At 46.5% G+C, this 18,107-nt stretch overlaps 1 protein-coding gene across 8 annotated transcripts; it reads left to right on the forward strand.

Annotated features, from left to right (window-relative positions):
• The first annotated feature begins 11 nt into the window (after nucleotides 1-11).
• LARP7 (La ribonucleoprotein 7, transcriptional regulator) lies at nucleotides 12-17,343 on the forward strand. 8 transcript variants are annotated; one of them, XM_036450562.2, is made up of 13 exons: nucleotides 12-173; nucleotides 5,563-5,766; nucleotides 6,237-6,337; nucleotides 6,414-6,497; nucleotides 6,583-6,747; nucleotides 6,837-6,930; nucleotides 7,006-7,356; nucleotides 7,430-7,574; nucleotides 9,018-9,169; nucleotides 9,964-10,088; nucleotides 12,835-12,994; nucleotides 13,408-13,499; nucleotides 17,065-17,343. In XM_036450562.2, the coding sequence occupies exons 2-13, from the start codon at nucleotides 5,565-5,567 to the stop codon at nucleotides 17,143-17,145; spliced, it is 1,752 nt and encodes a 583-aa protein (XP_036306455.1). In that variant the 5' UTR covers nucleotides 12-173; nucleotides 5,563-5,564; the 3' UTR covers nucleotides 17,146-17,343. The 8 variants fall into 8 exon arrangements, with proteins under 8 accessions (XP_036306455.1, XP_036306456.1, XP_045441987.1 ...); XM_036450563.2 differs by having other exon boundaries at nucleotides 9,967-10,088; XM_045586031.1 differs by having other exon boundaries at nucleotides 7,009-7,356.
• Nucleotides 17,344-18,107: the final 764 nt, after the last annotated feature.

Consider the following 18,107-nt stretch of genomic DNA (forward strand, 5'->3'; position numbering starts at 1 on the left):
CCGCGGGCCGCACGCCAGAGACGTAGCGGCGCACGCACCTCGGAGCGTCTAGGAGGCGCCCGGAGACCCGTGTCGCGCGTCCTATGACGCTTCACATCCTCGACCGTGAATTTCGGGAGACGGAAAGGGCTGGAGGACGCAGGCTCTGGCCTGTGTTTTGGAGACTGAACGGAGTAAGTTCCGAGGGGACTCTGGGGCTGCCGAGGGGAGCTGAGGTCCGTGCGCCCTGCCGTCTGTCTCCCTCGTGCTCCGCCCCTTCCCGCCGCCCTCGAGCCCGTCAGTGCGCACGCGCGGAGTTGCGCGAAGGGGCGGCCTCTGTGGGGGGGGGAGGGACGCGGAAGTTACGTTGCGTCACGGACTTGCGCTTTGGCGCTAGGGTCACGGAGGAAGACCCGTGTCCTCTAATCCAGTCCTTTTTTCCTAGGACCCGGGCCCTCGACCTCATGAGCGCTGCGTGCGGGCTTGGGGCCTCGCGCACCTGCTTGGGGGCCGAAACGGGTCCGAGGGCGGCGCCCCGCGCGGCAGCCGCAGCCCGGGGATGGGTCCAGGCCTTGGAAGTTGAGCCGAGAGTGAGGAGGCGGGCCCCCCCGGCTTGGGGTTCTCGGCCTTTGAGCGCACCATCACCCTTAAAAACCATCAGGCCATGGATGGGCCTCCCAGGGGGAATGCTTACAGGTCTAAACACTGTGCACACAACTTGTCAGCAAAAATTGTGAGCCTTCGGAATGGCCTGGAGAGGAAGACGCTGGCTGGCTGGTCCAGTGCTCTTCCCAGGCCTGGGTGCCTCGGGGCCGCTGCGCTGGGTGACTCGTGGAAGATGGTAGCCGCGAGTGGGCCTTGAGTTCATTCTGCAGTTATTGCCCTGACCAGTTTTGCATCAATTAACGAACTTATTTCCGCCTTCAGATACATTGCTTATATTCGTGCGTCTGGTTTTTTAATTTTCCTTTGAACTGGTTTTAGTTCCCAGGTTAAATATAATACTTGAAAATCGTGGACATGTGTTCATTTTGTATATGTACAAGACTAGTGACTACCTTTTCATTAAAATGTATCATGTAAGAAGTTCATGGGATCCCCAAGAATTCCTAAAGGCCTCCAATTCCAGCCAGAACACACTGAGGCGTGGGGGCAGGTCCCCCAGCTCCCTGTGCTGTGTCCTGTCTCGGCCTCCAGCCTCTGTATCAAGAAGTTGAAAGAAAACCGCTTGTGGGATTGTAAGGAGTTAAAAATAATCTGTGTGAACTGATTGGCGCTGTCAAGTTTTATTCCTTGTTTAAATCCTGTGTAGAAGCCAGTTAGCTGTCACCGCTTCATTTAACAGTTTTTGGAAAATGCGAATTCTGCTATAAGATGGTGTTAAGGAATTTGGAGTGAATGTTTTAACATCCAAGTCACCCAGAGAAGTGCGTTTTAGTTGCACGGCTCCTGGGAAGAACGGACGCCGTTCGGACAGTTTATAAACAGTTCCGTGTTACAGTGACCGTGGTTGCAGAGAACACTGGATGCACATGAGAGCCGTTCCCCGGACGATGCTAGGACATGGGGACAGATTGCTAAACGATAATGGTTCCATGTTACTGAGTGTGTGCTATGTAGCAGCTATTTGAAGTGCTTTATGCACACTTTTTAATATATTTTTATTGATTTCAGAAAGGAAGAGGGGGAGAGAGAAACATCAGTTGTGAGAGGATCATTGATCAGATGCCTCCTGCATGCCCCCACTGGGGATGAGTCCAAAACCCAGGCATGTGCCCTTGACCAAAACTGAACCCGGGATCCTTCATTCCCCAGGCCCATGCTCTATCTACTGAGCCATACCGGCTAGGGCACATATACATTATTTTGATTAATCTTCATGAAACCCTACTACATAGGCATGGTTTTTATCCACATTTTATACAGCTCATAGAGAGATAGTGAGATAATTTGCTCAGAACCCACATGGCTAGTGAATAGTTTGGCTGATTAACTCAGCAGACATGGATCCTTCAGTAAGAAGAACAGGCCTGAGTAGGAAAGATGATGATTTGGAATGGGATGGTTGTGTCAGCACACCTACCCTGTTTCCCCGAAAATAAGACAGTATCTTATATTAATTTTTGCTCCCAAAGATGCGCTAGGTCTTATTTTCAGGGATGACTTATCTTTCTATGCGCTAGATCAGGGGTCTTCAAACTTCTCTCATTATGAGAATCACCTGGTGGAGTTGTTAAAACACAGATTCCCAGATCCCAACTATAAGAAGTGCTATCAGGAATCTGTGTTTTAACACCTCCACCAGGTGATTCTCATAATGAGAGAAGTTTGAAGACCCCTGCGCTAGATCTTATTTTCGGAGAATGTCTTATTTTCAGGGAAACACAGTATTTGTTATCCCAGGATGGTGGCAAGTAGGCGTTGAGGATCAAGCAAGTCTGTGTAGCTTCGGGTCTTTCCCAGCTGCTGTGTAGGGACGGTAAATTGTGCCAGGTTGTTGCCTTCTGTTTAATCCATGGCTTCCTCTAAAGTAGGGGTGTCGAACTCAATCAGAGAAGGGGCCAAAATCTAAAATCCAGCCTAAATTGTGGGCCGAATGGTTTACTGAACAGTCATAAACTGTCATTGTGATGGAAACGCAGCGGAGTGCAGTGATGACAGCGCGGTGCGGGCCACATTGCAAGGCCTGGCGGGACGGATTTGGCCCGCGGGCCTTGTGTTTGACACATGTGCTCTAAAGTGAAGGCATGTTTGTTTGTCTACAGAGTACAATTGCAGGCATGTACTGTGTACCCAGGCGAGAGTTTCTGACTTGATTCTCCAAGCCCAATATGGATCCTTAGGAGAAGGAATGAAGAAGGTTCCCTGGCTGAGATGCCAGGACGGTGGGAAGAGTCTGGTGTCTGGGAGAATTGGACTTTCTGTGCTTGTGCAGATCTGCTGCTGCTTCCTCAGAGGGCGGCTTTCAGCGGAGGAATTGGAGAGCTGTTGACCTGCCCTTTGTAATTTCTAGTTTGTTCTGGAAGGGAAGTGAGCCCTGAATCCTGCTTAGTAATAAGCATTTAATTAAAATTCATTTCAATTCTACCCCACCCCTTACGAAAAGTATTTGTAATGCTTAATACTTGACAGTTTGTAAAATCCTTTAAAATACATTGTTTAATTATTCAACAGACGCATAGGTTATGGCCAAGCTCAAGTCCCTGCGCTGACAGTATTTTCAGTCTGTGGGAGACAGACAGGATTAAAAGTGGTGACAGGGGTTGTGTTAGGGTTAAGGTTAGAAGGAAGGGAATATATTCGATTTGGTCAGAGAGAAAGCCTCTGAGCAGGTGACCTTTGCAGGGGCCTGAATGAACTGAGAAGCAATACCTGTGGATGTGCAGGCCTTGAGGTGGGAATGGCCTTCGCCTTTAAGCCCCATGTCCTGGTGGCCATGAGCCTGGAAGCAGTTGTAAGAGATAAAGTTAGACACCCCAGGGCAGATGGACTGGGGCCTTGTAGGCCTCCGTAGGGCTGTGGGTTTTATTCTGTGTGATCTGAAGCCGAGGGGTTGTTTTTTTTTTTTTTTTTTTCTGATTGGGATTGCATTTAATAGATAAGTTTGAGAAGAATTGACATCCTAAACACATTGACTTTTCCAATCAATGAATATGGGATAGCCCTTATCTTGGTTGAAGCCAAGGGTTTTGTGCCACAGGCGGACATGCCCTGCTCTACATTCTTAGATGCTTGTCCTGGCTGTCGTCCGGTGGAGGAGGCGGAAGCAGGCCTTTGCTTGGGCCCTCTGGGCACGTGCTCGCTTGGCCCTCATGGTCCTGATGCTGAGGAGTTGCCTGTTTGCTGTGAGGAAAGGATTAGGACATTCAAGGGCTTTGCGCTCTTGCTGTTCTTACTTGGGTTTCTGAGGTGTGGGACACTAGACAAAACCTAAGTTTGTTAATACTTGAGTTCAACTTTTCCCATTGTAAACTTGAGATGTAGTTCAGATAAACAAGTAGAGACATCGCCCAGACAGTTGAATGTTAGAATGGGGAGCTCAGGGGAGAAGTAAGGGCTGGAGAATTCAGGTGTAAACTAAATTGTAAGCATAGAGTCAAGCAGCTTAAAGCCGGGGCCCTCGGAAAGGATTCGTGTGAGTCAGAGGGAGCCCAACTGAGCCCAGGGGGCAGGGAGAGGGGCCAGAAAAGGGACCCTCCTCAAGCTGCAGGAGGAAGCGGCCTCAGGGAATCCACTCCAGCTGCTGAGGGTCAGAGCGGATCTGATGTGTCTCAGGTCACCTGAATGGCCCCTAGGACACCTGATTGTTTCTGATGACTAGCTCTGACCTGGAGCGCCATCTGTGTGTGATGTAAATTAATACACGCCTGCATTAAAACCCACACCAAGAAGCCTGTGCTAAGAGTGCGAGTTCTCTCTTGCTGACCTTGGAGAATGAAGGGGCTCTGCCCACTGTCCCTGCATCTGCTGCCCTCAAGGACAGGTCCTTGCTGAGACTGAGGTGCAAATGGGCCTCTTTACTGAGCTTTTCAGGAGGGCACAGGCAGCACAGAGAGCAGGGCACGTTCTCCTGCCTCAGGGCGGCCTGCCCGTCCCAGCACTTCCCAGGCCGCACTGCCCCCACATCCACTGCCTCACCTGCCACTGGCCTGTGGCGTCCACTGAAAAAGGCCAAAGTGTTGAGGTCACTCTGGTACGTGAAAGCTTTAGCCCCCCTTTACCTTCCAGTCTGTTATGTCATTCTGGTCATGCATGCCAGCCAAGAGGGGCTAAAGAGACGTGTGCCTTAACTCTCCTGTTTCCAAGAAAAGCATTTTACGTGAAACTGGTTATTTTCAGGCAGGCTGCATCATCCCAGACCCAGGTAAGCCTTTGCTTGTGTGATCATTTGTGTGCAAGTACCTCTAGTGACCTCCTTAAGAAGACAAAATTCAATCAATGAACGTTTGAGTGACTATGTGCCAGGGACTGGGGATGGATGCATCAGTAACTAATACAAAAAGCACTGATTCCCTCCATCCCACACTCTAGGGAGGGTACAGGACAAACAAGTAAACTGAGTGGGTGCAATGGGCAGGAAGGGTGGGGAGACAAACTGTCCAGAAATGTGTGGTTTTAAATACAGTTGTGAGGTCTAAAGACCTCACTGGAGAGGCGTTTGAACAAGACTTCAGCAAGGGAGGGAGCAAGCCATGTTGCCTGGGAAGTGTTTCAGATCAGAATCCAGAGCAGCCAGAGCAGTTATTTTTAATAACCCCCAGCTGGAGCCCAGGGGCAGAAGAGATGGGGGGCGGGGAGCGCGCATAACTTGAAAGGAGGGGGTTGGGAATTGGTACCTAAGAAGTAAATTCTGGATGGGATGGTCACCTGAAAAGGGCTGATTCTACAGCTTACCTGTTAACTAAGTGACAAAGATTTTATATAGAATAATCTAGTGTTGCAGTTTAAAAGGCCTAAAAAGTAAAGCTGATTTAGCAAGGTATTCTAAAGCTTAAAATTTTTAAATGAACTGCCAGCCAATGAAAGTTTATTCAACTGATTAACTTCTATTACCAGACTTACACATTTACTTCTAATTCACAGGAATGGAAACTGAAAGAGGAAAACCAGAGAAGGCGATGGAAGCGGAAAGTGCTGAAAACAAAAAAGAGGTAGAGAAAAAGAAGCGGTCCCGAGTGAAACAGGTGCTCGCAGACATCACCAAGCAGGTTGACTTCTGGTTTGGAGATGCAAATCTTCACAAGGATAGATTTCTTCGAGAACAGATAGAAAAATCTAGAGATGGATGTAAGTTTGCTCAGTATATAATGGAACCAATTTTCAGCTGCACTGCCATTGATTTGCTTACTTGTTTGCTTCTGAAATAGTATGTTTCTATTAATTGGTGTACCTGTGTAGTGTCTTAACACTATTCTTTATTATTACTGTTTTTATACTGTGCTATATACACTATATTATATATATTTTAAACTGTGCACACTAGACTTGATTAAAAGGTGGAGATGGGGAGGTAGAGGGTGCGGACATACATGGACAGGAATTGTGCTCCTATGAAAAGACTTTTTAAAAAACCCAATTAATTCACCCACCCACTAGAGGCCTGTCCCAAGAAAGCATTTTACAAATTACAAAATCATAAACTTTTATTAGTTTTAAAGGAGGCATGTAAGAATTCGAGTGGGATAGGGATTTTCAACCATGACTGTAACAGGAACAGTTTGAAATTTCATTTATTCTCACTTTTACATTTTTATTAGATGTTGATATATCACTTCTGGTGTCTTTTAACAAAATGAAAAAATTGACCACTGACAAAAAGTTAATAGCCAGAGCACTGAAGAGTTCAGCTGTTGTAGAGGTAAGAGGTGGTTTTCTATCCCATAAATCCCCGCAGTCACACAAGCTTCAGCCCACTGACTGTGTGTGCTTTGCAGCTGGACTTGGAAGGCACCAGGATCAGGAGGAAGCAGCCTCTGGGGGAGAGACCCAAGGATGAGGACGAGCGGACCGTGTACGTGGTAAGCCTGTCCTGGAATACAAGTAAGCACATGATGACCGTGAGTACGAAACAGAAGCATTAACAACGTAACTAATTTATTGTAGGAGTTACTTCCCAAAAATGTGAATCACAGCTGGATTGAGAGAGTGTTTGGGAAATGTGGCAATGTCGTTTACGTGAGTATCCCGCACTACAAGTCTACGGGAGACCCGAAGGGATTTGCCTTTGTGGAATTTGAGACAAAAGAACAGGCAGCAAAAGCTATTGAGGTAGGTCCAGAACCTAAAAAGAAAAGAATTAGCAAAAGAAAATTATCACGCGTTTTAATTAGACAAAATTTTTGCCGATTTCATTTCAGTTTCTTAACAACCCACCCGAGGAAGCACCAAGGAAACCTGGGATATTTCCTAAAACAGTAAAAAATAAGCCCATTCCTGCCCTGGGAGCAGCTGGTGAGTGTGTAAGTAAACATACTGTAAGTGGATGCACATGCAGCCAGGGGGAAGCTGATGGCAGCATTGTTACAGAAGAAAAGAAAAAGAGGAAGAAGAAGAAAGGCCGGGCAAAGAAGGAAGACAGCAGCCAGGCCAAGGAGGCCCGCTTGGACACAGGCAAGGAGAGCAGCACCGCGGAGGCGAAGGAGCCCAGGGCCACGTCGGACGGCTCCGAAGGGGAGGGTGCTGAGCCCCAAAAGCCACCCTCAAAGAAGAAGAAAAAGCGGGCCAGAGCAGAGGCGGCCGGCGTTCCTCCAGTGCGAGCAGAGAAGAGGAAGCGAAGCAGCTCGCAGGACGCAGGGTGCCCGGCTCCCGCGTCCAAAGTCCGGAAGACGGCCCAGAAGGCCGGCCTGAAGGCCCCCCAGGCGGCCGGAGAACACAAAGGTGCGCTGGCTCTTACCGGGGGGCCCGGCAAACACAGCTGGTGTGGCCCCTGATTTCCGTGTTCTCCTTACAGAGGTAGAGGTCTCCACGGAAGAGGAAAAGGAAGCGGGAGACATGAAAGACGGGTCGCTCCTAAAAGCCAAGCGGAAGCACAAGAAGAAGCACAAGGAGCGGCACAAGATGGGGGAGGAGGTCATCCCCCTGCGCGTGCTGTCCAAGTGAGTGGCGGCGGCGCCGGCCGGCACCATTGCTAAAGTGCAATTCCAGCTTGTCTACAGAGTTGCATGTTAGCAACAGTCACGGCCTGCGCCCAGGTCTGCGCACGGCGGGACTGATGGGTACCAAGCAACAACCACACTAAAACATGGAAGCACTTACTTCCGTCTGTCAAGCAAATGCCTCCATGTTAAAGGGGTGGGTGTTGTTAGGAGACGAAAGAGTTCCGCTCAGATACACCCAGCTGCAGGTGAGGCTGGGCGCCTGGGGAAATGCACAGCGAGACTTACCATCACTGAAACATGGAAGCACTTACTTGTCTTATTCCAAAGCAAGTACATCCACGTTTAAGTGGTGGGGAGCCCAGTCCTGGAGAGCCTTGCACGGCGGACCTGGCTTTAACCTGTTAGTAAAGGGCCCCAAACGCTGTGGGTTTGGAGACGCCTCCACTGAAACATGGAAGCACTTACTTTTCCGTGACACAGCAGGTGCCTCCAGGTTAAAGCAGAGGAGTCCCCGTGGCCTCTGGAGACAGACTGAGTTCCTGTGTGGCAGCAGGGGGATCACTGGACTCACTTCTACTAAAACATGGAAGCACTTACTACGCAGGCCACAGAGAGCATTTCCATGTTAAAGTGGAAGGGAGCCCGCGGACGCTGGGTGGGAGCCTAGGAGGACGAAGCAAACGGCATACCTTTCGGAAGAAAGTTGTTCCCGAAGTGCAGTCCTCCTGGGAAAGCTAAGAGGACGTGTGGCTCCTGTATTTATAGGATCCTTAGCTCTGCATTCCTCCTGCCTTTATCTTAGGGAATCATTAAGGGCCTTTTGTTATTCTAATGACTCATCTTGGGAAGGTAGGATCCTGGGTGGGTCGGATTTTTTTTTTTTTTTTGAAGTCTACAAATGCCACTGCTAACAGCTAAACCCATCACCAGCAGATCTCCTCCTCCTCAAACTCTGCTATCTGCGAGTTTGATGGCCTAGATTAGGGCCGACAATGAGCGCTGCCCGGAGCCCAGAGGGCCATTGTGTTCCTCTCCGGAGGAGCTCAAGCTGTTCGGGGAAGCTTCCACACGTTAAATGCATGTAAATAGGTTGCTTCCAGGGGGTGTTTTTCCCCTCTTAGAAATTCCTTTTCATTCTAGTAAATACTAAGGAATGTTATCTCTGAAATTGGGAACAGTTTAACAAGTAATCCAAGTCATCTTTAAATTTCAGTCCATCCTTTTCTCCCAGAGACAACTGTTTTAGTAAATGTTACCAGTTAATTAACTCAAAACCTTCATTTCCAAAAGTCAAATCATTGACGTATACTCAGGAACTGACGTGGCAAATTGAAGCCGGTTCATCTGGGTGCTGCTTGCTGCGTGATGTGAACTCAGAATCATTGTGAGGGGACATCCTTAATCATCTGTTGTTTCTAATGTATTTTTCTTTTATTACAGGAGTGAATGGATGGATTTGAAAAAAGAGTATTTAGCCCTGCAAAAAGCCAGTATGGCTTCTTTAAAAAAAACAATATCCCAAATAAAATCGGAGTCAGAAATGGAAATAGACCGTGGAGTAACTAATAAATCTGGACTGAAAAATGAAAAAAGTAAAGTTATAGTTTTTTTACCTTATATTATACACTAAAATACTATTTCAGAGTTATAGGATGAACTTTAATTTTTAGAAACTTAATTATACAATAATCATTACAGAAATTACTCATTTGGCAAGTTATTCAAATGTGAGACTTATTCTTGATATAAGAACATTTGAAGGGCTCATTTAAACAGTATGTTTTCTAATTAGTTATTTAAATTTTCTCTAGTTCTCATTGTTAGATTTAGTAATGAATGTCTACTTTATGAATTAAGTTTGTAATTTAATTACAAAGATTGTAATTTCACACTTGTAAATTTATTTCATAGTATTGACCACCAGCAGAAATAACACAAAATAAGATTCTTAGGAAATTTATATTGGGATATATGTTAAATTCCTATAATGAAAATTAATTTTCACATCTGAATTATAGAATATTTTATAGCACTTCATGCCTGTTTATCTACTTTTATTAGGTACTTTTTGTTTTTTGGTTCAGGGAAAATGGGCATTTTGGGGGGAAGATGTTACAAGTGTTATAAAAGTGACAGTTTGCATTTACAGTAATTACAGTTGTATATTTTATTTCATGGTAATTTGCTATTAAGCAGTGTGATTTTTGACTGGGAGGCCCAATGATCTACAATGTATAACTTCCTTAATTACACAAATTAGGTTACAATAAGTTTTAAACTAAGTAAATTACTTTTAAGTAACCTAAGAAACAATGTTGTCGGTGTTAAGGGCCCAAGTGTTAAGTGACTAAGTGTGATGGTTCTTTCTGGTCTTTTTCTGCCCGATGAGCAGTGAGCAGTGAGGGGGCCCGTCCCCCGGAGAAGGCCCAGGCGGCGGGGCCGCAGTTCACGGCGGGCGTGATTGTGAAGATCGTCAGCCCGGAGCCTCTGCCCGGCAGGAAGCTCATCAGGGTGAGCCTGGGGTCCCGGCTGCTTGTACTCTCCTCCTCAGGGACGACGGGTGGCGTTTGGAAAACACAGCCAACCCAGTTAGAGCCTGTTCCTCTGTGGTCAAGTCCTTGCACGGTGTGATTCCAGAGAGACTGAAATGTGACCGAAGCAGAATCCAAAGACTGACTTCTTGGGGATGGCAGTGCTGTGTGCACATCCTCCTGCAGGCGGTCTGCAGTGTCTGTCTGTCTGTCCGTCCGTCCACGGCGCCTCTGGCGGGTGGCTGTGGACTGACTCTGTCCTCCTTAACGGAGGCGGGAGGCAGCGGAGCACCTCCCTGCGCTCTCCCCGGGGCTTCTGTTCTGAGAGCGGGTTTAGAAGAGGAATGAATGCCACGTGCGCTGATTCCCTCAGCAGTATCGGGTCTGAAATTATCCTAAGATCCAAGCAGCTGCTGTCAGGTTTTGGAACAAGCTAGACTCTAGAGAACTGGTGATTTGTTTTCATTGGCACTCAGCTTTTAACAGACCCCCTCAATATTCTGTTGCCTGAAGACAAAATTGTTTTGGAATAAAAGAGATAATATGTATATTTTTTTTCTTTGCATGAATTTAGTTTATTTTTGTCTGCTAATGAATTAAAATAGAACATTTTTTTCTGAGAGAGAAATGTAGGGTGTTTTGAAAAAAAGCCTTAATTTTATGTTTAACTTTTTAATATTTTCAATTCATGCCAATTGTTTAAGAAATTTGAAACAATTACAGAAAAGTGTAAAGTATTGAAAAACTACAGAAGTTTTGCATGCATGTGCAAATATACTCAGTTCTATGTAATTTACATTGCAAATACTGTTTGACAGTCTGTCTCCTTATTTCACTTTCTCTGATTGACGAACAGCCTTTGTGCACCAGCACAGCAGTATTCTCTCTTGTTCATGTGTTCTGTAGGGGGCAGTGCCAGGTATTATTTACCCTTCGTCAGCCTGCCGCCCAGATAGGTGAGACACTGTCTTCAAACGACGCAGACCTTCTGTGACATAGCCCATGTGTTTACATTTTGACCCTGGCTTTCCTCCTCATACCAGTCACATTTCACCGCACCGCCTTTGAGATTGCTCACTGTGATCAGGTGGAATGCTTTCCTGCAATTCCGCAGCTCACTGACACCTAGGTGAGCTCTCCCAGCTGTGGGTGAGGGTGAGGGCCGAGCTGTGGCAGGGAGAACTCCACACACGGATGAGCGTGGAGATGCTGCTGTGATTGGTGTGGCTGGTTGAGTTGGTTGGTTGGTTTTTCCATTAAGATTTAATAGAAAAATTATTTGGTTTGTTATTTGGAATGCATAGCATAAATTTATATCGATTGAAAAATCTGCATTTATGATCATTGAAATCATAAAATAACTATTAATCAAATTCCTAGTTACTTACAATTTGCTGGAACAAACCTGAACGAGGAGGGTGTTGGTGGAGGTTTGTGCCTTCCCAGTATGATTGCCAGGCTAATTGTCATTCTGAGGTCACCCTGACATAATGGTGGCTGTTTAGTAAATGTCTTTTGAAAGGTACGGAAATTAAATACTGTAAACAGCCACATAAACCAATCATGTAGCTATGCTGCCATTGAAGAGTCAAACTTCTTCAACTTGAAACTGTTTTTCTTGCTTAGTCTCTAAACTTAGTACCGTTAACTAAAGAAATAGGAAGAATGACAAGTAAATTGCTTCTCTCTTTAATTGAATTAGCAAACTTTAGGTACCTCTAGTGTGATAGGCAAGATGATGGGGATGGGATGAGTTAAGACTTAGTTCCTGTTTCTACACACTCACAGGTTTTACATATGTAAGCTTCATTATTAACTAAAAAACTTTTCTCTTATTCTATGATGAAGTAATATTTCCGTGTGTTTCTCAGTTCTGTGTAAATCAGACTTTAAAAATCCAACATCTAAAAGTAACCTGAAATTACTTATGGCTTGAATCTTTGGGTCAAAACTGAAGGGGACGAGATGGATAAGGCCCTGTTTTGGGCTGAGAATCCTTAGTTATTTGTTTAGCTTCAAGAACGGAGACTGATAAATTAAGACCTGGTATAACATTCCTGCATAATCGCCTGTGTTTGCTGAGGGGCCTGCTGTGAATGCAGGAATCTTGTTAATTTGCCCTCCCAGCAGGGGAGGTGGGGAACTTCCCCTGGGTTTGGGTGACAGGACTTGTTAGCAGAGGTTGTTTAGGTATTTCATCAAACAGGAAGAGCTTGTGAGCTATATTTTCAAAGACCCACTCAGGGACCTAGGATTTGTGTAGGTTCAGTGAAACTTTTTTTTGCATGATTTGTTATAAGAAGTTGAATGTTTTCATATATGTTTTAGGTCAGAAGTCATAAGTGTACAGGTGAGGGGTAACACACCTCTTCCCCAGTCCATGGAGGCGCTTTCTATTTTGTTTTTAATCCCAGCCCTTATTCTGACTGCTCCCGGACGGGATGCCCCTCTTGTTGATGGCCGGAGGGTGGGGTGCGCTCTGTGCTCCCCAGACAGGCCTCCCCTCTGGGAGCTGTGAAGGGTGTGGCGGGTAAGGGAAGATATGGTTAGAGGTGGTGCTGAGTGGGTTCTCAGATGTGTCCGTATTAGATTTTAAGAGCATCTGCATGTATTTCAGAAGAAATGGTTAATGGAGGGTAGTTCTCATTTAAGCTTCTGGTGGGATAACATTCTGACATAGCCAGGGGGCGACGTTCTATTCCTATTCCCTCTCTTCTGTGTGGCAGGACACGCTGGCCGCTGTCTCAGAAGTTGTGTATGTGGATTTGCTGGAAGGAGATACCGAGTGCCATGCGAGGTTTAAGTCTCCTGAGGATGCTCAAGCCGTCATGCACGCATGTGCGGAAATAAAAAAGAAGCACTGCTGGAAACTCGAGATTCTCTCTGGTAAAACTTCATGGACCTTCCTTTTCACCAAGCCGATTGGGGGTGTCTGTGTTGCTGTCTGAGCTTGGCTAATGAAACTAGACCCTTTTGTGCTCTTAGCATGTATCAAATTTAAAGCATTAAACTAGGGGTGTCGAACTCAATCAGAGAAGGGGCCAAAATCTAAAATCCAGCCTAAATCGCGGGCCGAATGGTTTACTGAACAGTCATAAACTGTCATGATGGAAACGCAGCGGAGTGCAGTGATGACAGCACGGTGCGGGCCACGTTGCAAGGCCTGGCGGGACGGATTTGGCCCGCGGGCCTTGTGTTTGATACATGTGCATTAAACTTTAGTTCTGTGGAGAGCGTAGTGCCCTGAGTGTGTTTCTCCTATGTGCCTTGTATGCAGAGCTCCATGTTCTGTTTTCCAGGTGACCATGAACAGAGGTACTGGCAGAAGATTCTGGTAGACAGGCAGGCCAAACTGAACCAGCCTCGCGAGAAGAAAAGAGGCACTGAGAAGGTAGCTGGTTGATTTTATTTAGTTTCGTTACTCTTTGCTTGGTCTGGAGGGCTCTGGGGAGCAGCCTAATCCTTTCCGAAGGCTGACTCGCCTCTGAAAGTCACGTGCAGGTGTAAAATAGGATGGTTCGGTAGGAGGGGGCCGGTTTACGTGGCGGGCACTGAGCTTTAGGTGGGGAGGGAACACTTATTCTCTAGATGTTGAGTTACACAAAATTAGAATTATTTTCCCCACGAGGGTGCATGGTTTTCATTTGGAGTTTTCCCTTTGGCCTTTTTCTTTTTTTAACTTGAGTGCTGATGTAAAGCAGTCCTGCTTTCTGGCCGCTGGGTTTTCAGCTGGGTGGCAGGTGATTCTTGAAACATTCTCTAAAGGTAAAAAACACCATGTCTGTGGAATGTGGTCTGTGAGGACAGGAGCCTCCAGAGATAAGAGTGAGAGCCTCCCTAAAATGTGATAAGCTGTGTTACTTTCTCTGAATAGTCAAGTGATATAAACAACTTTAAATACGTTAAGTAATTTAAAGCAAGCTTCTTATTCGTTAATTTTATTTTAAATGACACTGAGTAACTTATTAAACCATTGTTGTTTCTAGTGAGATGTCAAATTTATTATTTTAAACCAAATTATTATACATGTAAAGGATAGTGCATCTTAAAATGCTTAGAAAGAACAGGGCACATAATAACTAAATTACTATTATCAAAATTTTGAATGTATATTGTAAAAATCAGAAAAACCTACTGAGATGTACGTTCTTTGGTCATTGAATGGCACTTGAAAAGTCCTGCTTTCTGTATTCCAGGGGTGATGGCTTGGATTCCTATTTACAAAGTTCTTTTTCCTTAACCTTCCCTCAGCCCAGCCTCGCGGCACCCATTGGAATGTAGATGATGGGGGAGGTGTCCCTGGTCTTTGTGAATCTGTCTCTGAAGGCTGAAGCTGCTGGGGGGCCTCCTTCCGCCCTGGGCCAGGCTCTGGGAGGCGCTAATTGGAAAGCCTGCTGGAGGCCATTGAAATGTTAAAGTCACTAATCCTGAGCTCGGCCCTGAATGAAACCACTTTGTTAAATGATATTTATCTTCCAATTGGTGTGTCATTTCATTTAAATTTTATGTTTGTAGAACTAGAATTAGTGGTTTTTTTCCCCCAGAAAGACCTCATTTTCCTAAGTTTGAGGCGAGGAAAAGGTTCACTCGGGCGTTTTGTGAATGGGCTTGGACCCAGCGAGGGCAGCGGCTCTTTTCCCACACCCTGCCTGCTGCCCCTCGGCCCTCCGCTCCAGCCAGTGGGCTCTGCCTCAGCGAAACAGCAGCCACACAGCCTCGGTCCCGAGGAGTGGCTACACCGGGACTAGTTTGCAGCCACCTTTTTGGTCGTTCATTTTGTTAATGTTTCCCACTGCCCGTTGGCGTTAGCCACTCTTGAGGACCCAGCACGACGGCGCGTAGTGGTGGTAACAGCGCTGTGCGGAGTAGACGAGGGCCCGGGGGCTTCTCACCCACTGGGCTGGTCCTGCGTCTTACGGCCGTCTCTACGGCCTCGGCAAAGGGAGCGGGAGGCCCGGGGGCGGGGCGGTGCCGCTGGGGAGCTGGAGCAGGCCTCGGTCAGGGGAGCTGCGGGTTCCCAGAAGGTTTGCCAGACCGTGAGACAGACCTACTGACTCGCAGGGTCTGCAAGAGAGAAAAGCGCTACCGTGAACCCTGGTCTTCATTTCCCGTCACGGTGCAGCCAGTGGGACTGTGTCCTCAGTCCTGGTGGGCATAGGCAAAGAGGGAAGGAAGCGGCAAAGGCACGCTACTGCTCCACGTGGAGCCCTCGAACAGGAGCCGAGAGCGGGAGGTGGGATGCAGAGCCCTGGCAGGGCAGCGAGAGGTCGGAGAGAGCTGCCACTCGGCCTCCGCGTTCCTCCAGACAGGCATGTGGCCATCACTTGGAGCACATGGTACAAAATGAGGTTCTCTCCTTCCCCTTCAGCTTTTAGGGTATCTCTTAGTATTTTTTAACCTTCATTGTTCAAAGTATTACCTTTGTCCCCTTTTCCCCCCATTAACCCTCTCCAACATGCCCCCACCCCACTCCAGGCTCACCACCTAATCGTCCCTGCCCATGGCTATGGACATACACATAAGAGGTCTTTGGTTGGTTCCCTCCCACCCGCTCACCCTCCCTCTTTTAATTTTGTGTTGCTTTTTATCAAAATGGGTTTTTTCCTTACACACAACTGATAGGGAGAAAGACAAGTGTGAGAAAGAAACTTCAATTGGTTGCCCAGCTCTGACCAAGGATCAAACTCGCAGCCTGACTGGGAATTGAACCTGCAACCTTTGGGGGTGTGGAGTAACATTCCAACCAACTGAGCCTCCCAGCCAGGCCTGTGTTTGAGATTTTGGTTTCAAATTTGTAAGCAAACTCTTGAGTGAGCGCTCTGCCTGCAGTAGCACATGATTCTCGAGCTCAGAGTCTTGATGACCACAGGGCCTGCAAGGAGTGACTTGGTGGCCAGGACTGACACGGGGTAGGAAGCAGCAGCCAGTAGGGTGGTCCTGACCCACAGGTAACAAAAGTGGCCTGCATGGAGTGTGGCTCCTTTTAATTGAAAAGTGGTTCTTAATCTGGAACCAAAGTGGGAGGGTTTTGGATAATTGAAAAGTGAGTACCTATCCTATCTAATAAAAGAGTAATATGCAAATTAACCATCACTCCGTGACAAAAATGGCAGCCCCCATAGCCACAAGATGGTGGAGCCAAGTCCCCTCAGCCTCACTGCTGCAATATCTGGGCCTGTCAGCCCTGCCGGGATTCCTGGGGCCAAGCAAAGAGGCTAGATCTGCCCCCAGACACTGCAGGCAGTGTCCAGACAGCAGGGCTTGGGGCTTCCTTGGCATGGTGGCAACGGGGAAGGCCCAGGCCCGGCAGACAGAATCCGGACAGCAGGGCTTGGGGGCTTCCCAAGAGTGGCAATGGCGGGGAAGTCCCAGACATGGCAGGCAGAGCCCAGGCAGCAGGGCATGGGGGCTTCCTTAGCACAGAGGCGGCAGGAGCACCCCCAGACCGGCAGACAGCCCAGACCGCAGGGCTTGAGGGCTCCTTAGTGTCTCGGTGTCAGGGAAGCCCCAGGCCTGGCAGACAGAGCACCCTGCAGGGCTTCCTTTGAATGGCACATGGCAGCAGGCAGAGAGCAGACAGGAGGGCATGGGGCTTCATCTCCATGGCTGCAGCAAGACCCCAGGCTCACAGAGAGCAGAGAACCATGGGTAGTGGGCCTGAGCCAGCAGTAGGACATCCCCTGAGAGCTCCTGGGTTGTAGAGGGTGCAGGCTGGGCTGAGGGACCATGTGCACAAATTTCATGCACCGGGCCTCTAGTTATGTATAAACCATACCTGATAATTATTTCTGTGATTGATTTGGCCTAAGCCTAATTTTCTCATTTGTCTTCCTCTCGCCCTTTTGGAAATATTTTATTCAAGCTGATGATAGTTGTGAAATTTTTTAGACATAATTATATTTTATTTGTTTTTAGGTATCCAATACATTCTAATCTCTCATTTTTTTTCTCCATAGTTAATCACCAAAGCTGAAAAGATTAGACTCGAAAAGACTCAACAAGCAAGTAAACATATTAGATTTTCTCAATATAATTGAAAAAAACTTTGGTTCACCTCTTAAGATTTCACTGGATGCTGGAGCTGTTGAAGAAATCCATTTTTATTATGCTAGTAATGCCTAATGAACGTTTTTATTAAACCCACATATACTTAAAATAACTTGTTAAGATTTTATCTTTAGAGACAAGGACATTGTATACTAGCATTTTTTCATTAAACATTTTATTTGTTGAAATGCTTACATAAATCTCATTGATTTAGTGAGTGCTTTGAACATTATCATTAATTTCTTTTATATTACTAAAACAATAATGTGCGGAAAAAATCAGTACTACGTTAAGATGTAGTTTAGCCGAAACCGATTTGGCTCAGTGGATGGAGCGTCAGCCTGTGGACTGAAGGGTCCCAGGTTCGATTCTGGTCAAGAGCATGTACCTTGGTTGCAGGCACATCCCCTGTGGGGGGGTGCAGGAGGCGGCTGATCGATGTTACTCTCTCATCAATGTTTCTAGCTCTTTATTCTCCCTTTCTCTCTGTAAAAAATCAATAAAATATATTTAAAAAGAAAAACTGATCCCACGATTTAAAAAAAAAAAAAAAAAGATGTAGTTTAGATAAATGTGTAGGCTCTCACTGTTCTTACCATCTTGTAGCTTTTTCCACTTCCAGTGTCCTGTCAGGCTGATGTGTGCAGACAGATGTGTAATCTTTTTGTTCTGTGCACTGTTCTCTGCCCCTCCGTGTTACCGCTGCTGAGCAGGCCACATGAACTGTTTCCAGTTAAAATGTTAAATTTAAAAAGTACTGAGTTTGTATTCCATAAATGAAGACAAAAATAAAATGCTCAAACGCTATTAATTAACCAGTTAACTACCACACATCCAAAATGGAAACCATCCCCACACACCAAGATATTTTGAATTTAATTGCGTCTATACATACCAATGGCGTTCAAAGGGTTGTTAACGGAAAAAAAAAACATTGAAACCTGTAAAGAAT

This window comes from Pipistrellus kuhlii, unplaced genomic scaffold (genome assembly GCF_014108245.1).
Source record: "Pipistrellus kuhlii isolate mPipKuh1 unplaced genomic scaffold, mPipKuh1.p scaffold_m20_p_21, whole genome shotgun sequence".
Classification (NCBI taxonomy): Eukaryota; Metazoa; Chordata; class Mammalia; order Chiroptera; family Vespertilionidae; genus Pipistrellus; species Pipistrellus kuhlii.

Coding starts and splice junctions, on each gene's coding strand:
- LARP7 (XM_045586028.1), top strand. CDS start 5,565: ATGGAAACTGAAAGAGGAAAACCAGAGAAGGCGATGGAAGCGGAAAGT. Junction 6,748..6,836: donor AGGCAGCAAAAGCTATTGAG/GTAGGTCCAGAA, acceptor ATTTCATTTCAG/TTTCTTAACAACCCACCCGA. Junction 10,089..12,834: donor CCGGCAGGAAGCTCATCAGG/GTGAGCCTGGGG, acceptor TCTGTGTGGCAG/GACACGCTGGCCGCTGTCTC.